Here is a 23,395-nt window from a genome sequence, read left to right as displayed (position 1 = left end):
CCCGGGGGGATTCTGGTTACAGTGGTGGTTGCTGTTTCAGCAGCAGGGCCCAGATTGGCTGCATAGCCCACAGAGCTAAGAACCTCCACGGCTGTGGTCTGGGTCTTTGGCCAGTGACCAGGGGGCGAGAGATACTGTCAGTTTTGGTTTGCAGGGTCCCAAATGAGGTGGATCATGCTGTAAGACTGCCAGCAAAGATTTTGAACATGACTACAACAATGGGGCACTTTCTACAAGTAAAGGTTCCAATATGCTGATTTATCGTTCTTTTGACAGCGTTCAAACTGAGCAGACCCCAGTATATGAATAAGCAAAATGTTACGCTGGGAGTATTTTTAGTAGATTGGAATATAAACATTTGGCCTTGATAATGACAAACATATAAATATTGATTTTGTTGGCATACCTCTGTTGGTCATGAGATGAAATGTTTGGACGATAATTTAATAAATTAAGGACATAATGATGTACCTCAGGTGCAGTAGAAATGTTTTAAAGATTTAAACTGAAATCTGCACAGTGTCTTTACTACTTTTTAAAGCTGTGTTTGTTGAGAAGAAGATATACCCACCTCTGATCATTAATACGATGCTCATGGTCTGTTTTAATCGGTTGTCAGGACAGTGAAAATGGTGCAGCTCAGCAACCACACACACATACAAACCTGTTCCCATGCGCACATGCACACAAACACACATACACACATAGACACAAACCTGTGTCTGTGCGCGCATACACGCACACACACATACACAAACACACACACAAACCTGTCCCCGTGCACACACACACACACACACACATACACTTTATGTCAAAAATAGAGATAAACTCTGAACCTATGAGCCATCCAAACTTGGACACACTGAGGAACACAGCACAGATTTGAAAGGACAAAATATGAATCAGACCTGGTGTGAAATTGTTCATGCATATTTTCAGGTGTTTATCCAATGTAGCTCTGCAGCCTGTTGGGCCTCTCAACACATCTGTTGAAACTAATAAGATAATATATGCTATCATATATAAATATATGTGAACTAAGATGATATATGCACGAAGGCCAAGCAATCAAAGGCAGTGTGTGATTGGCCCACTCATTCAGCATGCAGTAGGCATTTCTTACTACATACCAGACAAGCAGGTCACAAGTGATGTATGTGGCAATTTAGAGATTTTCTGGATTTAGACACAGTTATATATCTTACCCTGAATGGCCAAAAAGATTGTGCACTGAGCTGAAAAGATTGATACTGAACACTATGAAACCCTCGCCCACTTGCCATTGAAGACTTCAGCATTAGAACTCTTTATGAACACCAGAGATCCTTAACTCTTCTTCAGGGGTGGCTCCACTCCAGGAACCTGTCATGAAAGTACACTGACTGCCAAGCCTCACTCATCAAATGCTGTTGTCATCCTGCTGTGCTACTTTGAATATTGTGCCTTCGTTCTATAGAGTTTTCATGCATGCAGTGAGAGGAGACAGGGCGAATTTACTTCTCTTCCTGGTTCTTGCTGCTGGCAGAGGCCTTTCCTGAGGGGATAATAATAATGCCTTTTTATGTATTTGTTCTATGAGGAAGTTCATTAAAGAACCTTTGAATGATAAAAAAACAACGGGAAAAACATCTATCATTTTGACGGTTTGTTCTCAACAGTTGTGCATAGTGAAAGATCTGGGACAGAATATAGCATATCTCATTCAACTGTACAGCTCAGATTTAATTAACAGTCGTGACAGGATCATCTGTCTGTCTTTGTTACGCGTCCCGATACAGTACTATAGTATAAGTAACGGTCTTGTGTAACCCAAAGCTTGATTGAATTTACGTTTTAGACATAAAAAGCTGCAGCTCGGTTTCCCTCGTGCGGAAAGAGCGGGCTTCTGAAAACACTGAAACCTGACCTGGAGACTCAACCTTACGGGCGTTTGGAGAGGAGTGGTCAGGAACGTCACGCCACAAAACTTAAATCTAGGATAAAAGTGGAGGATGTGCTTGGATTTCAGTGATTCTGCGGTTTGCAAGCAGTGCCCACTTATAAGCGGGTAGTTTAACCAAATAAGCGAACCTGTACAGTGTCTAAACCTATGAAACTATCAGATATTTTCAACGTCGTCCATAAACCGATGCACTATAATTAATGCACAAAAAGCACAGGATGCCTAGGTTTTAGGAAGTCTACTCTGCATGCATGCAAATTGTCAGCATCTCCTGCGGAAAGGAAAATATTGGAGCTTGAAGTCAAAGGCATCACAGGAAAAAAACGAGCGGAAATTTTATACTCTCTGAGGAACAGACGGAAGTCTAAGGTAATACATTATTTATTACTCGCTTTTGTGATAAATTCAATTAAATGCAGTTTTACAGCGGAAAAAAGAAAAAAATAAGTCAAGGTGTAGAATCCAGCCGAATTGAGGGAGTTAGGCAGGTATTACGCCATTACCGTAGTGTGTAGCCTTTTGAACTGAGGTGAGAGGAAAAGTCGGGATGCTTCACTAAGACACAAACTTATGAAATATTGCACTTGCCTGGCAAAGAGCAAACGTAAACATTTTGCGTGTGTGAAAATGAGTTACCTTATGATAGCTTGCCGTAGCTGAACCTATGCACTTGACGTCCAAGATAATATATAAGTATGTGCTGTACAACTGTCAACTGCGGATCATACGATGTGCCTGGGCAGTGTGGCGCTCACTGTCTTCCTGGTTGATTCCTTCCTATATATTTATATATTTTTACCTTGACCAATGTTCCTGAAAGGACGCATGTGTAACGACAGCAGAAATGATACAGTATGAAATGCAACATGCAAATAAGTCAATCGTCACGTCCATTGACACAATGCCTCCCCGTGACTCGATTAAACTTAATCTGACACGGTGCTACTGCTGTTAATACGAAAACTGGCAGGGACTTGGTTATGATCAGGTGCAATTAAACATACCTCAAATTAAATAAAGGACATAAATTGTGTGTTTTCCTTACTCGACACTGTTGTATGCTAGTGTACAGCTGTGTGTATGGCTGTTGTACACAAGAGTGTTTTAAATGTAGATGTCTGAAACCACAGTGGTTCACTTTGACTCCCAACTATAATATTGACTTTAGTCATTTAGCAAAACGAATACAGGTTGAACTCTTAACCAATCATGGTGTTCTCTTCCTTTTTGCCAACAGAGTTGAGTGAAAAAAAACGACTTTGTCTTGGAGTTCATCCCAGGGAGTTTTCAGGCCAATCAGCATGAAGCGTTTACCCTGGGACTGGCAGAGAGGGACAGCCGCTCTTCTATTTATATCCCAAACAGTGGTCGCCATGGTGATCCCTAACTCCACCCACCTGGAGGCTATGCTGGAAAAGTACCTTGAGGAGGATGGAGAGGGGGTGGCGCCCAGGCTGAGGGGGAAGAGAGCCATCAGTGAGAGTGACATGCACCTGATCCTGGATCTGCACAATAAGCTGAGGGGGGAAGTCTACCCGCAAGCCTCAAATATGGAGTACATGGTAAGGGCCCACAGTGCACGCCAAGAGAACCAATCAAGGCCTTTCTGTCAGCCTATCACATCCTGCCTTTCTGCCAGTCATGTCTTGCCTGTCAGGGGTACCCAAAATACAACTATCCCCACACATTTGTGGGAGCTTTGTACACAAAACAGTTGCACACTGTTAAAAAAATCTGTGACCTTAACAAATGACTAAAATAGGGGCACTGAAAAAGATACAAGTGCGGAGATATGAATATCAGTTGAGCCCCCAGACCATCAACACCATGTTAAAATGGAGGAGTGGCTTGGCAACATACAGTAGGCTTTCACTGAGAGCATTGATTGGCACACATGATTAGCATATTTAACCAGTTACATATAATTGTGGGTGAGACAATCAGTTGTAGAAAGGTTGTTTATTTAAGGTCTAAATCTTGTTTTTTAATTCCTTTTACTATAAGGTGAAAAAAGACCACAAGGTTCTTTATTACAAATGATACACAGATAAACTGTTGAAAAACTGCGAAATGGAATTGACATTTTTCACTGCTGTCATTTTGCAGAGTACATTAACAAAATTGGGTATTTTTTCGAGCACACGTACTTCCTTCTTAATTTGGATTTCTAGTAGCATATCAACTTTCTGCCAGTAGAGCACAGCCTGTGTGTTATTGTTAATTTATATGGTTAGCAGATACCCTTGTCAAGGGAAAAATACAGAGCTTACATTTTGATGTATATATTCCTTTTATACATCTGGGTATTCTCTGGAGTAAAGCAAAATCATTTTTCTTAAAGTTACGAGTGCTGTGGCCCAAATTGGACTTGAACACACAAGCTTCTGCACTTGATTATGGTAATGATAAGGGATTACATTTACATACTGCCTCTCCAGCATCTTTTAGCACTTTACAGTGAAGGGATGGGGGGGTGACTCCGCTCCGCCACTACCAATGTGTAGCACCCACCTGGGTGATGCACAACAGCCATTTTATGAACAGGACACATCGGTTGATGGGGAGAGTTAGGGGTTTTATTTGGTCAATTAAACTAGGGAAACATTTGATGGCCAAATTGAAAGAATTTGACTGGGAAACTGGCTAGAAGAGCCATGTGATCTTGAATGGTCACAGTGTATCAGGACTTTGGTTTAATGTCTCATCCGAAAGACAGGTGCACAATGTCCCTATTGTCAGACTGGGGTCTTGGTGTTCTGCTTGGTCCAGAGGGTGGGCCATCCCATACTGGCCCACAAACACCATTTCCATCAGCAACGTGGTTTTCCCAGGAGGTCTCCTATCCAAGTGTCAATAGCAAAAAGAACAACGTGTGACGCATTTGTATCATGTGAGACAACATGTGACATTTAGACCTTTTCGTTTGCCCCTTTCCACAAACATTTTAAATGCATAACAGTGTGCCTGTTAGCATAAATGTACAGGACAGTCAGTGACATTATTCCGATCTATTCTGTATAATAATCTGTGGAATAACATGGAAGATTATCATGAAAAGAGTGTGTGCAATTCAAAACAAACACACACTCTTTGGATACAGAGATTAGAGTTCAATGGACATGAAGACAAACACATCCTCATTTTTTCAAATTTCAAATTTTTCCACCAATGTTGGCAGCAGTGGTGCATGGAATAGCCAGCTGCACCCATCTGACAATCAAGGAGGTATTTCATCTGGGGTGGTTTGTTGTCAGTTCTGAGGAAGAAATTTAAGCAAGTGTTGCATTTTTAAACTTCTACGCTAACTTGGTGCTTTCTTTGTGAGGCTTGGAAAAAACGAATGCTTACTTAAATGTTCTCACTCAAAGCTAAGGCAATGTGCCATAGTAGTTAGATTGAATGACTGCCTGCCTAAAAAGTCTTTGTTTGTACTCCAAGACTGAAAAGAACAAGGAAAAGACTGTAGCTGTGAGATGTTTAATTATTATTTATTTTTTATGCTTGACCATGACAACTCCCAAGTGGTTCAGATGACTCAGGCACTCTTTTTAAGTCCTAGCGTTTGAGTCCAAGCTGTGTGATTTGCTGACAATAACCAGGAGTTCGTTCCAATTGGGTAGGATTGGTTTTATCAGCCAGGGTTACCGTGTCACACCAGTCACAGCACCCCACAGCTCATCAGGCACTTGTGAGTCACAGGTGCTTAGAGAAATGCGCCTAACGTCGACTCAGTGTTCGCTTTCCTGGTGCATCATGGGACTTGTAGTGTGAAAAGCAGTCGTGGTTGGCATGCATATGTATCTGAGGATCATATTCTCAACGCCCCCTCTACCCCCTGCACTTCTGCGCTTCTGCAGAGGATTTTGATGGTGAGACAAGTCTAATGTACAATTGGAAAGTTCCAAAGCTAAGATTGAAAAAGGTGGTGGGGGAGGGGGGAGACTAAAAAAAAACAAACAAGCAAAAAAAAAAAAGAATGACCATGCTGGGCAGAAATACTGCTGAGGCATGGCATTATATAATGCAGCCAAAGTGTGTTCTGCACAATGGAGCCAAGGCTCCAGTTTAAACATGCCTCACGTGAAAACTGCTTAGGCAGCAGCGATCAACCTGGAGAGGCTCCCTCTCTACGGTGCGAGGGGCGCCCATAGGGAGCACATGGCAAGGTATACAACCAGAGAGCCGAAATGGAGGGGGAGAGAGGACAGGGGGGAGGGTCATTCCAGGATATGTGTGGTACGGCGGTGAGATTATGCCTCTATTTGACGTTTGTGCAAATATGAGCTGGGTTCAGCAGGGTGGCCAGCGTTCTCGGCTTTCAGCGGGATACGCGTGAACGCGCTGAAAGTGGGGAAATCGACCTGCTTTCCCTCACTTTTCGGTGGATCGCATGAGCAGAAAGCGCAAAGGAAATCCTGTCTCACCATGAAAGTGATAAATTATTAGGGGTGAAGAGAGGGAAAGGAATATTTTTGTTGGATTCACTCTTATTGTTCCTCCTTTCATTCTTGAAAGAGCAGGGCTTTGAAGTGTCAGCGGGGCTGTGTGGAAAAGGAAAAAGGCTTTTTAAAACGGCTGACGGCTATGCTGCCGCTCCATGCTGGATGGAGATGGAGGACCCCACACACACACACACTCCGACGTCTGGCACATGTGCACGGCTAGAGCAGGCCACTCCGGGGCCACGAACCGCTCAGCGGAGCGAAAAATACCTGCACATAAACAACCCCCACTGATAACATCTAACCCAGGCAAGGGGCCAGCCTGAGAAACCTGCAGTCACCCCAAAACCCCCCGCTACTTTATCCACACTCCCACCATGAACACACAATCCCCCCAACACCTCATTGCCACCCCCCCCAACACCCTACACCCCCCCGTCAAATTTCCTTACCACCCCCAAACTCCATAGTTAAACCCCAATACATACCACACTGCTTCACCCACCCCACCCACACTCCCCCAGTACCCTCCCCCATCACTCTTGGCTGGTTTTGAAGAATATGACTTTGGATTCCTCTGCTGTCAGCAATGTTCAACACCCCCCCCCCCCCAACCACAGACACACACACACAACCTCAACTCCCCCCATCATCACACTCCATTGACACCCCCCACCACCTTACCACCCCCAACCCCCCATATCTAAATCCCCCCCACTGCCCCCGCGCCCACCACAGTCCTTAACCCACCATCCATCCCCACAACCCCAACAGTCAGCTCCCCCTCTCATTCTGGGCTAGGTTGAAAGCAAATGAGGATTTGGATTCCTCTGTGGCTGGCAATGTTTTGCGTGCCGCCCCTGCTGTTGCTGCGTGACTTTCTCCCCACCCTGCGATCTCCCAGCTGGGTGCGATGTCTGTCGCGTCGCCCCTGCGGTCTCCACCCCACGAAGGCTGGGACCCCTGTGGCGCTCACGGGAGGGGGGTGCTGACCTGCGCCCGAGGCCGCCCCGGTGGCTGCCGTTCCGGGACAGCGGTGCCCGTCGCTGTCTCTCGTGGGCGGGCAGGGGTCTCGGCTCAGGGTGGCATCCCTCCGTTCCCAAACCCCGCCGGATTCCGTCCTGCGGCGGGGGGTGGACAAAGGAATTTGGCCTCGGGCGCATGTTGACATAGCGATAAACAGCTGGGTGCGAGCGTTTGAAGTGAGGGGAAGATGAGCCCTGTCACGCCCTCGCTGATGGGAGGCTCCTGACATGAAGCCAGAAGCTCTGAATTCCAGGACTCTGTTCAGGCGAACACAGCACCGCTCCTCAGAGCCTGTGCTACGTGCACGCCAAATCCAAATCTCCCCACATCCAGGGTGACCTGTATGGCTGAATTTTTAAGAACAGCAGGCACCCTTCTATTCACTGTGGCATACAGAGACACCACATATACCCAAGGCCCCATAACAATTTTATTTACAGATTGTCCATGTTAAAGATACTTATCCACAATGAAACACTTAAAGCTTGTTGTTTCTACTAATTGTACATGTAGTCAAGGAACAGACCTCTTTCACTGCCATGCCATGCTATGTTTAGTTAGTCTACACTCATTAACCTAGGAACGTGTGAAGTGTGAAGGGTTAATTCTCTGCATTGTTTTAAATGAAAACCAAAGTCCAGATTCGATCTAATTTTGCCCACCAATGTAGTTCTTCCTCAGCTTTGAGTAAAAAAGGTTTTTTGGTAATTTCTTAACTGTATCATTTATTCATATAGAATAATATGTGAGGACTGAAAAAAATGTTATCCAGCACTATACATAATTGCATGCATATCCTTATATTGGTATTAGGCGCAGAAAAAATACATAACTGAATAAAGTAGACATAGACTCATTTGCGGACTCTGGTTTTTCTTTAATTGAGGAAAAGTAGTACCTCTCTAAAATTTCTAAAGTGAGTTGCAGTTGAATCTGGGTTTAAGATTGAATGGAGTATAAAGCTCAATCTGTCTATTCAGACACGGACCTGCTGCTCACAGCTGTGTGTTAAGTGCTCCCTACACAGTGTGAATACAAGGCTGTTTCTCTCTATTCCAGCTTGTAGACACACACACACACACACACACACACATGCAGACATGCTCACATACACATATACACACATACAGACATGCATACATAGACATACACACAAACACACACACACACGCACACACACACACACACACACACACACACACACACACGCACACACACACACACACACACACAGATACACACAAACCTACAAAGACATGCAGACACACACACATATACACACACACACACACACAGAAAAAAGAACAAGTCAGATACAGACACATACAGATACACACACAGAGGCACATTCTCACACAAACGCGCACACACACACACACATACACACACAGAAACACACCCCAGCTTTACTTATAAAGTAAAAGCCCTGCCATGTATTTGTTCTAGCCATTTACTAAACAAGGTGATTTCACTAATTAGCTCCTCTACCTGGCTGAAGAGTTGTGCTAATTAAATTCAGCTGGTGTAGCGCATGGGTAGAACAAATACGTGGCAGGTCTTTTACTTTCTGAAGCCAGGGTTGTCCACCTCTGCAAAACACACACACACACACACAAACACTGCCACTCCTCTCAGAAAGCCAGCGCTATGTAGGACTGGAGGAGGTCAGCAAAGGGAAGGAGCTTTGACTGCAAAATAACACTGACATCCAAGAATTTCACTACCTCTCAGATTCCAGGCAGCGCAAATTCCACAGGAGTTCAAGACCGTGCAAATATACACACAAATACAAAGAGAGGGAAAAAAACTGAGGAGCTGTACAAATCTGCACACTCATGGCTTTGATATAACAGAAACAGTAGCCTTAGCAACCCCCGCACAATGGCCGCCTATCTGGTAGTCTCACGTGTTTAACATTCTTCAGTTCCCTCGCTAGTAAACAGTGGTCTTTGTGCTTGCCCTAGGGGAAGGGGATGTGTGATGTATATTGTCACTTTCTCCTCAGAAATCCTTGTCTGGTAAAACACTTTCAGAAATCACAGAGGAAGTCTGTTCTTTTTGCTCTTCTTTGGAATGTAGCCAGATGTAAAAAAAAAAAAGAAAAAAAAGGAGGAAACAAAACAAGAAAGCGGTAAACGAGGTCTTAAAACTAAGTAAACAATGACTGTGGAAAGGATTTTGAAGAAGATGTGCATTTGCAGGACATATGGGCTCTGCATTAGCTGGTTTGCTTTGGGGAGTAAGACTCTTGTGTGATTCTGTGCACAAACCCCCGGTTTAAGGCAATTGCCAGTGTGCTGGTACCTTTTAAACACCTTTCTGGGTTTTAAATGTTGTTGGACAGTGTACAGGACAGTGATTTATCCTTTTGATAATGTGTTGCAGTGCTGTTTCAAATGTGTGTGTGTTTTTACACATTTGCACCCACACACACACACACACACACACACACACATACATACATTCAAACACACAGAAATGTGTTACAACATAACACATTTCATATTTGTTTAAAAAATAAAACATTTGTATTGCAAACCTCTTTGGAATGAAGTAAATAATGTAATAATAATAATGTAACAATAATGTAACATAATGTAATGCAATACATCTAATACATCGGTTATTATGTAATGGGCAAGTGTTACAAAGCTTATATAATGCCACTGCATGAGGCAGATAACATATAAATCAGCTGCTGGTGTCCTGGAGGTGAGTTGAACCTCTCCTCGGGGGTGACCTCTGAGGGAAGTGCTGATAGCAGCCAGGTGGAGAGAAATGCTGGGGAGACACATGGTAACCATTATGGAGGGGCAACCCATGCTCCCATATACGCTCTCCTAAATAGCCCCCTTCTCGGGGGGAAAATGAGGCGGAACCGGGTCCAGCAGAAGCACACTGCCTCTATTCTTTAAGCAAGAACGATTTCACAGCGCCGCTGTGAAACAGCAGAACCCCCCTTCCATGCCTGTTCGGCTACTGTGATTCCGCCCCCTTTGTCTGAAATAAGCAATGCGCAAACGGATCGGTGGTTTAAACTTGGTTCGACCCCCCCTGTTTAGCCTTTATCGGTCTGATTGGCTTAAGCTTATCAGCCTTGAATTTCTGCACAACCCAGAAAGCTGCTCTGGTTCCAAACTAATAACAAAGGATGTTGTGGAGTTGGGTGCCTTGAAATATTTAGCATGAAAAAACATTTTTTTGGCATAACTAGAAGTTTCACGCTTCATTCAGACTGAATTCCTCAGAAAGGAGAATGCTTTACTGTTCTCTCACAGCGGTTCAACAGAGACATGTCTTCAAACCATTGGTTTGTATGCTACGCATAGCCTGTACAGAAGCCATCCATGTGTTTAGCCAGCCTAACACAGTTTCGCTGACAACCGTAAAAAGTAGCGGGGGGTTTTGGGGTGACTGTGTTCTTTATTCAGATAAACGTGCAAGGAACTGCCTGGAATTGCAGAGAAAAACATTGCTTGTTACGCAGTTTTCATGTTTTGTATAATGAGGCAAGCCTGCTGTATGCTGATTGAGTGGGTTAATCATCCATGGCTTTTGATTGTTCAACATTTACGCATACATTATCTCTGTTGAGTGCATGCCTGACAAGTTGTCAAGCCTGACACTTGATTAATAAACTGTCTGTTGTGCATGCTTAAACTTAAAATCCATAGAGCTGTGAATGTCTTCACAAATATTGTATTCACTCCAGATACCTGCTGTTGGCTGTAGAGATTGCAGAATTTAGGTCATGCTAGGGCTAGAATGCAACATTTCAGCAGATTGGCCTTCCTGAATGCAGACACGTTAACTTGTTAATTTTTATGGTTACTAGGCACAACACAAAATATTGTAACATCAAATTTTGTGAAATCAGAAAATGACTAAATGTTTCTTCTCCCTGAGAACATGCTGTGAAATCAAATAATGTCATGCCTTAGATTAAAACTGTTTTGAATGTATATACATTTCTGTATACATCTGAGCTGGTTATTACCAATAGCACCATCACATGACAGCACTGTTAGTTGAGAAAGACAGCAGAATGGCGAGCAGCTCTGATAAGACCAAGACATCAAAATGCGAATCCAAATCTGTATTTTTTTTAATTAAGCACTTTAATTTTGAACAAGACTGGATTTGCATTACCACTACTCAGGGGCGTTTCTAGCTATTGAAAAGTCAGGGGCTAAGTCAAGATTGCCTGGGGCTTGTCTTTTTTTTTTTTTTTTTTTTTTTTTTTTTGAAGGGAGATCGGCATCGGTAGGTTGGGGAGGTTATATCTACCTTTGTAATAAATAAATATTATCACACCTTCGGACGCTGCAGGTCAAGTTCTGCTCTGTTACACAGTCTGTCTGTTGTTTTTCTGTAAACACCTCCTTTTCCAGGGCGAAATATTCGCGGCTAGGCTTAAAATATTTGGGGCTATAGCCTTGAATGATCGGACCTAACGACGCCACTGCCACTACTCATTTAATTTGAAATATGAATAAAGGGAAGAAAAAGAAAACTTGTTCAATCATGTCATATATATTTTTTTCCTGTCAGCATTATTTCTCTGGGAATATTGTTTCGTTATAAACAAGATTGTTCACAAAGTTATTGTGAACTCCGTTTCTTGAAATGTATCGTAATGTAAGCTGAGTGTACTGTCCCATGCCTAACCCTCACCTTCACCTGTTTAGCGTTAGGCATGGGAAATCTGTTAGCATCTGTTAGGTGGTTGATCAAATGATGCGACTGAGCATTGGGCGGAATGAAAACCCAAGGGTGTGTCAGAGGGCCCCTGGAGCATCTAACCCAGAGTGTGTGGAAATGGCTTGAACAATGACTCCATTCAAAGGTGGCAGTCAAGATTCAGTATCCATGCAGCTAGCTGCCTATCCCTGTTTAAACACACTTCTGTAAGACATTCTGCACAAGAGATTCTGCTAAATGAATACATGTAAAGGAATGTAAATGGGTTGTTTATGGGACTGTTGCAGGTGTGGGACACAGAGCTCGAGAGAAGCGCGGAAGCCTGGGCTCACACTTGCCTTTGGGAGCACGGCCCAGCCAGCATGCTGACCCAGATCGGACAGAACCTGGGGGCTCACTGGGGCAGGTAGTATTATCAGGAATCAGTGCAATATCACTACTGTTATCTACAGATGGATCTGTCAGTGTATGTATTAATATGTGTGTTTCCTGTTTTAGAGACCGGCCGCCTACCTTTCACGTCCAGGCCTGGTATGATGAAGTGAGGGACTTCTCTTACCCCTATCCCCAGGAATGTGACCCTTACTGTCCTTACCGCTGCCGTGGGCCAGTGTGCACCCACTACACACAGGTAAGCAGGCGGCCTGACTCCTGCTCTCTACCCCACACTCTACACCCGTGTGCAGCAAATACGTGTTGAGTAATGACGAGTCCTTTGGTGGAATGGCAGTGCTTTATATGAGTGTAATCATTAGAGAGAAAGGCAGATTTTGCATTGTTTTCCTTCGAAAATGAACTATTTTATTTCTTTCTGTTTTTTTTTTCCTAGTAAATTTGTGCATTCATGTGCATTGTTTTTTTTTTTAATTGCTGCATAATGACTGTTTAATATGTGATTTTGCTTTGGAAACACAAATATATTTTGTCATGCCAGTTAAATCACTGAATTGAACAGAATTGAGAGAGTGAGGGAGAAAGAGAGAGATAGGGAGTTAGAGATAGATCTTAGTGTTCTTTTTTACAGGCCACATACAGTATGTAAGCAGTTAGCATTAATCAAGGTAAGTAGTCTTACCTTGATAGGGTTAACTCAAACTGCACTTAAACTCTTCTCAGAATCAGACGCAAAAGTAGGGTAATCCCTTTTCTCTGCAGCTGGTTTGGGCCACTAGCAATAGGATTGGCTGTGCCATCAATGTGTGCTACAACATGAACGTGTGGGGGATGATCTGGGCCAAAGCCGTCTACCTGGTCTGCAATTACTCCCCGCCGTAAGAGAACATGCCCTTACATTTCTCATCATACACACTACATACACTAATATACACAGAATCTATACGATTCATGCAAACAAATGAGAAATTGTCGAAATGAAGCAACAGTTCATAGCACTCCACATGGCTCAAACTTTGGCTAGAGTTCAGCTTAACTGCACTGCAGCGTGGCATTAATTTTGAACCAACGATGTAAGATAAGTGTTACATTTTTTGTCATTACTTGTACCATTTACATCAATTCCAGAAACTGCCACGCTTGCTGTGCTCACAAGCAGAAGGTAACACTTAATTAAACATGTTATTCTACAGTTGAGTTTGAGCTGCAGTGTGGTTGGCCTGAATTGTAGCATTATTCAGAAAGCGATCTGTGATTCTGACTCTAGCCTGTTTTTTTTCTCTCTCGTTCTGGGCATCTGCAGGGGGAACTGGTGGGGGCATGCCCCGTACAAACATGGCAGCCCATGCTCGGCTTGCCCCCCCAGCTATGGCGGGGGGTGCAGGGACAATCTGTGCTATAAAGGTATGTGCCAAAACAGAACATGTGTGAAACCATTAAATTATCCTGCTTTGATCACTTCCTCTGTAAACTGGGGAATTATCTATGAATGTAGTTCTGAGACGTTCCTCGCTTATGACCTCTTCTTTGTCTGTCTACTTATGTTATGACCCCTACCCTACCCACCATAGAAAAAAATATGTTTTGCCAGTGACTGCCACTAAATAACTGTTTACTTTGTGTAACCTGAATTTTCAGTATTTATATACACTTCTGTTATGTTGCAATGCAGATCTGTGATTGTCACTGACACAACAATACCTCAAGTTCCTGTGCTGGCTTGCACTATTGCCCCTTTTCTCAAAATACACTGTATTGAAAGTGTGCCATGGTGCATTGTGGGAAAAGGGAGAAGGGGTGCCAGTGCTAATTAGTGAATCAGCTAAGGGGTGTAAGGCACTTACAAATGAAATCAGAAAATGTCCGCTAGTTAGTCCTCTCTTACAATATGGTGCAATGACATCACCATGAGGCTGTCAGGCAATATTGGACTGGTATGTTTTTGCAGCATTCCGGCCGCATTGTATAGGCTTTGAACTTAAGTCCCTCTCTAAGTTTACTGCAATCTCTGCATCTGACATTGGGGAAAAACTCCCCAGATTCATTGTATCACAGTTTTAGTAGCATACATCATAAGACCGAAGATGAACTTCCTTTCACAAGATGGGTTGCTGCAATAAAGGTACTGCTCTCAGCTAAATCCTATTTGGGGTGGTCATTTATCACCATTTGGCATTTTCAACTCATTTGTAGAAGATGGGGCGGAAAGACGATACCATCCTGAAACAGAAGAAACAAACTACATTGAGCCTGAAGTGCCCAGAACTCCAGAACCCAGGTCACGAGGGCATTCCCCCACCCCCTCCCCGAACGAACACACGGAGAGGAACGAGGTGGTGAGCACCAGGCAGATGTGTAAGAATGAGTTTTACATTTGTATCTTCCGACTTATACCACTGATTCAGACACAGGGATCTGGGGCATTCTATTTTTACAGTTGTGAGAAGGACAATGTAGGTCATGCTGATCAAAGCAACTGATTGCTCACCTGGGACAAACGATGGTTCAAGGTCCCTTTCAATCAATGGCTCCAATTAAGACCTGACTTAAAACCAGAAGCCCACTTGCACAGTTCAATTCAGTCAATTTAGGGAATGGAAATTCAAATAATGGACTGAAAGTTGTCCATTTTCTGTAAAGATTTTTCAGTCAATGAATTGAATTCAGTTCATTTCCTGAATTGACTGAACTGAAATAGAATCAACCCCATCGCTGCTCTGTAGACAAACACGTACACATAACAACTGTACACAACTCACAGATAACAATGTGAAAAACTGATGGAAAAAGTGTATTATATAACAGATAGAAAGAGCATGAGGTAGAGAGAGAGTTAGGATGAACGAGCTCCCTTTGTAATGGCATTTTTGAACTGGTGGTTGAAAACATGGGGGAGGCGGATTTCACCGCGGGTAGTGTTGGCAATCAACTGAAGTGTCTTGTGTTTATCTAAAATCATGCTGAACACTCAGCAGGCCCAGTCTTTTTGGGTGGGGAGGGGTAGGGCGGAGGGACGAGTGGGAGGGGGGTGCAGGCTTTTGCCAGGGCAGTTTCTGTTTCACTTAATGGACATGCGAGTCCATCTCGCTGGCGGGGGAGACTCGCCGGCTGTTTTCACAGGCGTCCTCTCAGTGCAGTGTTTGCTTTCGGGAAGCCGGGGGGCCTTGTGGGTTTTAAATGGCTTCCTCTGAGGAGAGGGGGGCCTACGCTGAAAGCTGAGAGACCTCGGCCGTGACCACGCTCCATGGCAGGGGGTGGGGGGTGTAGTGAAAGACTTCTGTTTGTTCTCGAAGCTTCACCAGTGAATTGTTCTGCGTTTGACTTTGCGATGCCACATTCCAGAAGACGATTTAAAGTTATCGCGAACCGCCAGTCGTAAATCTCCAGAGCCACAGTCAGCAAGATTTAAAACAGTGTCCGTGTCTTGCAGCCCAGCAGGTGTCCTGTGAGGATAAGCTACGTGATAAATGCAAAGGAACAACCTGTAACAGGTAATTAAAAGTTAAACCAAAGTTCATTTGATGGCATATTTCTTAAAATCGAAAACATTTCTTTTTACCATGCTTATATTTAATGCGCTTCCATTACATTTTCATAAGACTGAAAAGCCATGTTTTGATTCAGGGTTGTTTTTGCCTTTGTAAGCTTTTGGTATGCTTTGGAGTTCTCCATGAATACCTTACTGCTGTATCACAAGACCAGCTTGTAATAAGTGAGCAAAGGGTGGCACATCATATTAAATATACTGCAAGCCTTTATAAGCAATTAACACATTCATAAACATGCTATTAATAACGAATATACCAAATGTCACTTGATGTACCTCTTTGTTCAGAATGGTTAACGCCTTTTTTGGGTTAGAGTGGTGAACTTACGTGAAATGAAATCATCTAATTATTCAACGTGACACAGCATGTTACATAAACTATGCTGTATCCCTCAGTGTGATAATGCTGTAGAAATGATCAATGTCAAGTATGCTGGTGTGTGTGCATTCTGAAGGTATATGACACTACAGTTTCTACAACGTGTGACCAAGTAGAGTCTTGCAGATACACTTATAAGTGCCGATCTAGTACAGTGCTGTTGAGAAGTGGCAGAAATTGTTGCTCGTTGAAATTACCTGCTACTGAACAATTACCTTCACAGGTACGAATGCCCAGCTGGCTGCTCACACAGCAAAGCCAAAGTATTCGGAAGTGGCTATTACGACATGGTAAGTCACTTTAAATGTACAGAGACAATTGTCTTTTTTTACACTGTATTTGGTATGTATTTTCAAGCCAATAGTACTATTAGCAAGACTAGAGTAGGATGAACCTATCCTAGCACAGTCTGCTAGGACAGGATGGTTACACAGAGCTATACTTGTCATCTGATTGGGGGGCTACACACAAGGTCACTGGAATGATATCAGAGACCTGAAAATTATCCTGGATAATGGACTTTTTTCATCTTTTTTTCCAGCAATCTAGTATTTGCGGTGCTGGTTTACATGCTGGGATAGTGGACAATGAGGGAGGCTGGCTGGATATCACAAGAGTGGGGAGGAAAGAGCACTTCACAAAATCCAACAAAAATGGGGTGCAGACTCTGGGGTGAGCACAACGCTGCTACTCTTGTTTATAAATTCTCATCGCTAATTTTCTTTCAAATCATGACATTGACTTTTACCATAATAGTGGTGTGTTACATGTGTTGCACATGTTTCTGTATAAAATGCACAGTATTGTATATCTGTATCTGTGAATATGGTGTACAACTGAATATCATCTCCATTGGTATCACGTGCAAATTGTGTTGCTTTTATAGCTCTGTATGGGTAATACAGAGCTTCTTTAAGGGCAGTAGAGTTTGCTCATTGTGCTTATGACTGTCATTCATTATGTAATTTTAATGCATCATTCACTTTTCGTCCACAGAAAATCACAGAGTGCAAACGCTTTCACGGTGTCAAAAGTTCCAGGTTAGTGTCATTTATCATGGCTCCAGTTGAAGCAACATTTTGTATTATTAAATTTGTGTCCTGTTTTTTTTATAGTGAAAGCTATCACGTGTGAGACTACAGTTGCCCAGCTCTGCCCTTTCAAAAAGCCAGTTAGACACTGTCCAAGGTAAGCAAATGTCGGGCAGCAGCATCACATAGCGGTAACAAGCAGGGCACATAACCAAAAGGTTGCTGGTTCAGTTCCCTGTTGGGGCACCGCTGCTGTACCCTATGGCAAAATACCTGACTTGCCTCAGTAAATATCCAGCTATATAAATGGATAATGTGTAACCATTGTAACCTGTGTGAGTTGCTCTGGATAAGAGTGCCTGCTAACTGACAATAATGTAATGTTTTTCCTATGAAAATGACTTTTGTGTTAATGGGTATTTTAGTATCAAAGGGGACATTCTTCCATGTGTATGAAAATAAATATGGTGTCTCACAATGACACTGCTATCATCATGGTAACACAACCCTGACACTGTGATGTTTTATAACACTGCTAGGACAGCGCTATGGCATTGCTATGAAGCTGCAATGACATTGTTACAAGACTGCTGTGAGGTTGCTATGATATGTTATTACAATGCTATGACATGGTTATGACACTGCTATGGTGCAATTATGCTGTTATGACATTGTTATGATCCTGCTAAAAAAATTGCTGTTTTTATTTCCAGGTTATACTGCCCCCGTAACTGTGTCCAGGAGCACTATCACTATGCCAGAGTCATCGGGACTCGTGTTTACTCAGATGTAAGTCCAGAAACATACTTGATTTAAATGAGGTCTTTTAGCGGATTCATTTTTCCAGCATCAGTTAACTGATCCTCTGCAATCGTTAATTAATCAGTGGGTTATTTAATTAAGGCTTGTTACCCTGGGTATAATCAAGGATTTCCACCTGAAACAACAAATTATTTCTTAATGACGTTTTAATTCAAAGGAAACCACAAACCATTACTTACTAAGCTATGCTGAGGGAGGGTGAATGTCCCAAGGCATTCACTTAACTACAGAATTGAAATTTATGTATGCATGCTGTGACAGGATCAAATATGTTTTAATAACATGTTGCATGTTTGTGTAATAATTCTAGATTTTATGTATTACATAAACATATGAGTGTACATATACACGAGTATTATGGTAATTGAATAAAAAAAAGTAACATACTGTCAAAAGTAATAAGTAATGTAGGCAGAACTATCAAAACCTGGTTAGTCATTTTGTTGTCACTGCCAAATTTTAATCAAGATAATTTAGCACTTATTATTGCTGAACATTCATTTCTTTATGAGATAGGCAGATGTGCAAATCTTCATGAAAGCATATAGGCGGGTCGGCGCTACTACACTGTGCAAACACTTCAAAGTTCGTGACCTGTGACCTGCGGGGTTGGGATGGTCAGTGAGCAACAACAGTGCCAGGTCGGAGATAATTGGGCGCGGGCGCCAGCCACGTCGTGGAGCACATTGCGGAAATCTCACGTCTGGGGGGTTCCTTTATGCGGCACGCTAGGGCCGCGGGGGTGGGCTGACCCGCCTGACTCAGCTGTCTGGTTCTCTGGCTTTTGTTGAGCTGCATCACAGCTGCGTCGTCGTCCTGACCCAAAGAGCACACTCAGCCGTGTACTGCAAAATCTGCTCTGTGTTTGTGTGTGTGTCAAGTGTAGCAGTGCAAAGTCCTTCAAACTGGAAGGTTGCTGGCGTTAATTCCTGGTGGGGTGTTGCCTTCGTGCCCCTGAGCAAGAAACCTATGTAACGTGCATAATGCATTTTGAACTGTGTAAGGGTGGCTGACTGGTACATAATTGGTGACATGAACAAGTTGTGGTTAAAAAGAGACACACTGAGGTATTCATTTTCCTCAGTTATGTCTTCAATGAAATGAGGCAGTGATGAATGGACTTTACTTTCTGTCTTCCTGTACTTCCTTTGACTTCCTGTCTGCCTGCATTTCTTCTAGGTCAAATAGATGAAGGTTTAGTCAGTTATGTCAAAGCTCATTGGCACATATTGCTGAGGAGACAAGGACAGTTTATGGCTAGCCAAAGAAAGTCATTTGAAGCATTTTTTTATTCTCAAATTAACATTTTTATTATTTAAATTATTTAAATGCAGAATAAGACCACTGTTATGTGAGATTGGTGACCCAAACATCCCCGTAGACAGTAATAGGATGTAATGGTGCTAACTAAGCAATGATACAAAGGCAGAACACAAATAACAGCACTCAAAAAATCAACAAAAGAAGAGTAATCAACACATAACACACTATTCTTCATTGTAGAGGTTGGATTTCCCAGAGAGTTTTTGGGAAATGATTATATTGGGCTTTGACATGGTCTTGTTAGGCATTGTCTAGCCTTCTGCAGCATTTTGCGGGCCACTTAGAAAAACACTTCTGCCTGAAATGACAACATGTCATTGACTAAACCTTCAACATAGCATTTCCTATGCTTCCTTTAAATTTTCTTTCTGTCTTTCTGCATTTCCTATAATTCCTGTGCCTTCACTTCCTGTCTTTTGTGGAGCAGAAATCCAGCATTTGCCGTGCTGCCATCCACGCTGGGGTCATTAAGAATGAAGCAGGAGGATACCTGGACGTGATGCCTGTGGACAGGAGGCGGCAGTACATTGGCTCGTACCAGAACGGGATCTCCTCGGAGAGGTGAGGGATCACAGGGTGCCAGCCTATCAGAGGCCAGTGCACTACGACTTGTCAAATCCTCCATCTTCTTTCTTCACAGCCTCATTTAAATCTATCATTGTAAGCATTAAATGATAATCACATTAAAAGTGGTTAACCCTTTCGCACGTAGGGTCACACCGGTGTGATTAGAACACTAGATTGGAAAAATTCCAACTAATTGTAGCTTTGAGGAAACAGCGATTTAACATTAAAAATATAGCAAATGAGAAGCTTAATAATGCTGATGAAAACATAACAAAGCATGTAACGTAATATGTGCACTACATAGTATAAAAGAAGTTACGTGCAAAAGGGTTAAAAGTATACAAGTGATATTTTGTGGTGCTAGTATGACACATGGAGGCAGCATTCAGCTGAGGTTAGAGGCTGAGTGGCTGCAGGTTGCTGTGGGAACTATTTGGTGGTATGGCTACGTTTGGCCTGCGCTGGTGGTGTTTGGGCCTCGGCTGCCTGGAGCTCTGTGGCAGGATCTGACCGGGGGGAAAAGAGGTTGGTCAAGTGTATTGGAGGATTGCATTTGTCCCACCTCCATACGTTTGTGAGTTTAGGAGCAGTCACAGTGAGATGAGCCTACAACAATGTACAACTGGCAGTTCCAAAAACAGGGTTGCATGAAGGGGAAATTACTTAAAAAAAAGATTCAGTGGAAATACTGTACTCCATATGGTCATGTCAGTAAAGCCAATTTGAATTTGAATTGGACAGAGCTAGATGAGAGAGAGATGGTTAGATATTAAACACATCTGAAGCTGTAACACAATGAATTGAAACATGGTGACTCACAGAGACTGTTGGTTGATGAATTGGTTGATTGATTAACTGAACAGTCTCCTACACCAGTCTATACTGAATTAGAAGTTTGAAGAGTGTAGGACTTGGACAGTAGGTTGGAATTAAACACTGTTGAGTATGTAATGTTGTGTTTGTCCTCATGGGGGTGACTAACCCTCTCTCTTATTTTTTTTTCTCAGCATACGGAATCCTTCAGCAGGCAAAGCATTCCGAGTGTTTGCGGTCATTTGAGTTCCGGCCATGAGGAGCGCTGACCTTCAACAGAGCCTTGGGCATCCAATAGGCAAAAACTCCATGGCCTGGGATCAAATCATTTCTGACTGGGCTGCACTGAAACCAAGAGCTGTCATTGTTTAGATCATGTTCATTATACATGACGTAGAACATAAAAAAAACCTGTTAATTACAGGCTAAAGGTCAGAAAATTTGGGAAATATCTCTGTTCACAGCCATTTGTCATTTTCCAACCCACCAGAGCTTGTGAACTTTTGAACATTGTACATTTGATGTAAATAGCATTCTGAGTTGTAAATACATTGAATGTTTATCTGCTGTGTTGTTTTAGCATGTAGCCTTTGTCTTGCCTGCATTTTTTTCCTTTTAGGAAGTCAGTAATAGTAAATATACATTCTAGCACTTAAAGATAGAAATGAATTGTTGTGGGCATTGCAGGATACTTGTCACAAAGTCTACCTGTTCCGGGCACCCACTTGTTATTGGTGTTCTGAAAAAGTTGTTTAAAAGGAGGAAGGATTCAGGATTTGTTTTAAAAGTTTAGGAAATGGAACGTATCATAAGTTTATTTTTATATGTGTATTTTTAAATAAGTATTATTCTGTAAAAAATATGCTGCTAACACCTGTGATGTATTTCTGGACAGATATTACTTATTTTAGAATCTGTTACTTTGAAACCTGGCAGGCCAGGAATTATAGTTCTCCAGGAAAATTATTCCGAGGGATCGCAAATAGAGCACACACCCTCACCATTAAAGAAGATACAGACAGTGGTTAAACAATCTGTATGCACGTTATTTATCATATCATAATGGAAATAATTTATCGTATCAGTGTAAAAAAAGGTTATTTTAAATGAAAATGTATTATGCTGGAAACTGCATGAATGATTGAAACATTTAAACCTTTGATTTGTGCTGTAGCATTCTGCAGATTCAGAAAACCTCACATAAACCAGCTTCCCTCTCCATGGTTAGTCACATCTACTAGGTACAGTACCTACCTCACATGGTTAGAAAATCCTTGTTTCCTTCGCAATAAAATTTCTTTTAAAAATGTTTTTGTCAGTGTTTATTTTTATTTCACTCATGTAATCTTGTAAGTCACTTTGGATAAAAGCATCTGCCAAATGAATAAATGTAAATGTAAACATAAATCTGAAAGTGAGAAATTGAGACCTCGTTTGGGTGGGGTCACCCCCATTGTTGGCATTCTTTTCTTTTGCAAAACAATGCACCAATTACAGCTATCATAATATCTTACTATGAATTGTATTATTAATATAATCATGAATTAATCCATGCAAACCTTTGCTTGAGAGACCTCTTAGTCAATATAATGATTTTATTACAAATAAAGGTTTCAGGGGTCTGGCTCTGAATCAAAAATTACTGGAAAGACTTAAAAGGAATGTACACTCAGCGTTTCTAACACAAACACTGACCTGAGAGGCAACAAGAGAAAAGAGATAAGCTAGCTCTTACTTCAGAATGGTTTGTCCCAACAGTTATGCAAATTGATGAACATTCCCATCCGAATTACAAGAGTAAAACTGAAGTATTACACTTTTGTCAGTGCAATTCAATGAAATGATCTCTATCAATTATCACCTGGATATCTTTGCCCCAAACTAGCTGATTCAGCATGGACCAGTATGGCCATGAGTAAGACATTTTCTTCGCATATTGTGAGTAATGACTACAATATGTGCACATATTAGCATATTTGATTTTCTTCCTGTATAATTTATGACTTAGTTGTGAGTAAAGGAGTGTGCTGTGGAATTAGAATTTATAGTGTTTTGCCTCCTAAGCTCTACTCCCTTATTGTTCCTGTCTAACTGTACTTCCCCGGACCACTCCAGTTAATTTATGTGTAGATTTTATGTTTCAAAGATTACCTGGAGTACTTCTCCACAGTTCATTCAATACTCAGTGTGTGCTTGGATTGATTGTCAACATTTCTAATAAAGAAGGAAGGAAGTATTTAAAATAATAATGATGAAAAAACATTGGCTCTCAGCGCTATGCAAAGTGCATTCACAGAGCCAAGCCCGTATGCTAAACTACTTAGCTAAGCTCACTGGCTGTGCACCAAGTGAGTGGACAAAGACTGGCATTGTATGCGCACCGATTGAAATCTCTCTCGCCAGCCC

The 23,395-nt window shown here is 42.3% G+C and overlaps 1 protein-coding gene across 2 annotated transcripts; it reads left to right on the top strand.

The window, feature by feature from the left end:
- The first annotated feature begins 3,246 nt into the window (after positions 1-3,246).
- Positions 3,247-21,235, top strand: crispld1b (cysteine-rich secretory protein LCCL domain containing 1b). Of its 2 annotated transcripts, none has more exons than XM_036519197.1 (14): positions 3,247-3,507; positions 12,402-12,520; positions 12,613-12,745; positions 13,270-13,385; positions 13,811-13,911; positions 14,704-14,862; positions 15,938-15,998; positions 16,657-16,723; positions 16,975-17,105; positions 17,430-17,473; positions 17,549-17,621; positions 18,178-18,253; positions 20,037-20,170; positions 21,184-21,235. In XM_036519197.1, the coding sequence occupies exons 1-14, from the start codon at positions 3,247-3,249 to the stop codon at positions 21,233-21,235; spliced, it is 1,527 nt and encodes a 508-aa protein (XP_036375090.1). The 2 variants fall into 2 exon arrangements, with proteins under 2 accessions (XP_036375090.1, XP_036375089.1); XM_036519196.1 differs by having other exon boundaries at positions 14,701-14,862.
- The last annotated feature ends 2,160 nt before the right edge of the window (positions 21,236-23,395 follow it).

Source organism: Megalops cyprinoides, chromosome 24 (genome assembly GCF_013368585.1).
Source record: "Megalops cyprinoides isolate fMegCyp1 chromosome 24, fMegCyp1.pri, whole genome shotgun sequence".
Lineage (NCBI taxonomy): Eukaryota > Metazoa > Chordata > Actinopteri > Elopiformes > Megalopidae > Megalops > Megalops cyprinoides.
This window is presented reverse-complemented; position numbering and strand designations above follow the sequence as displayed.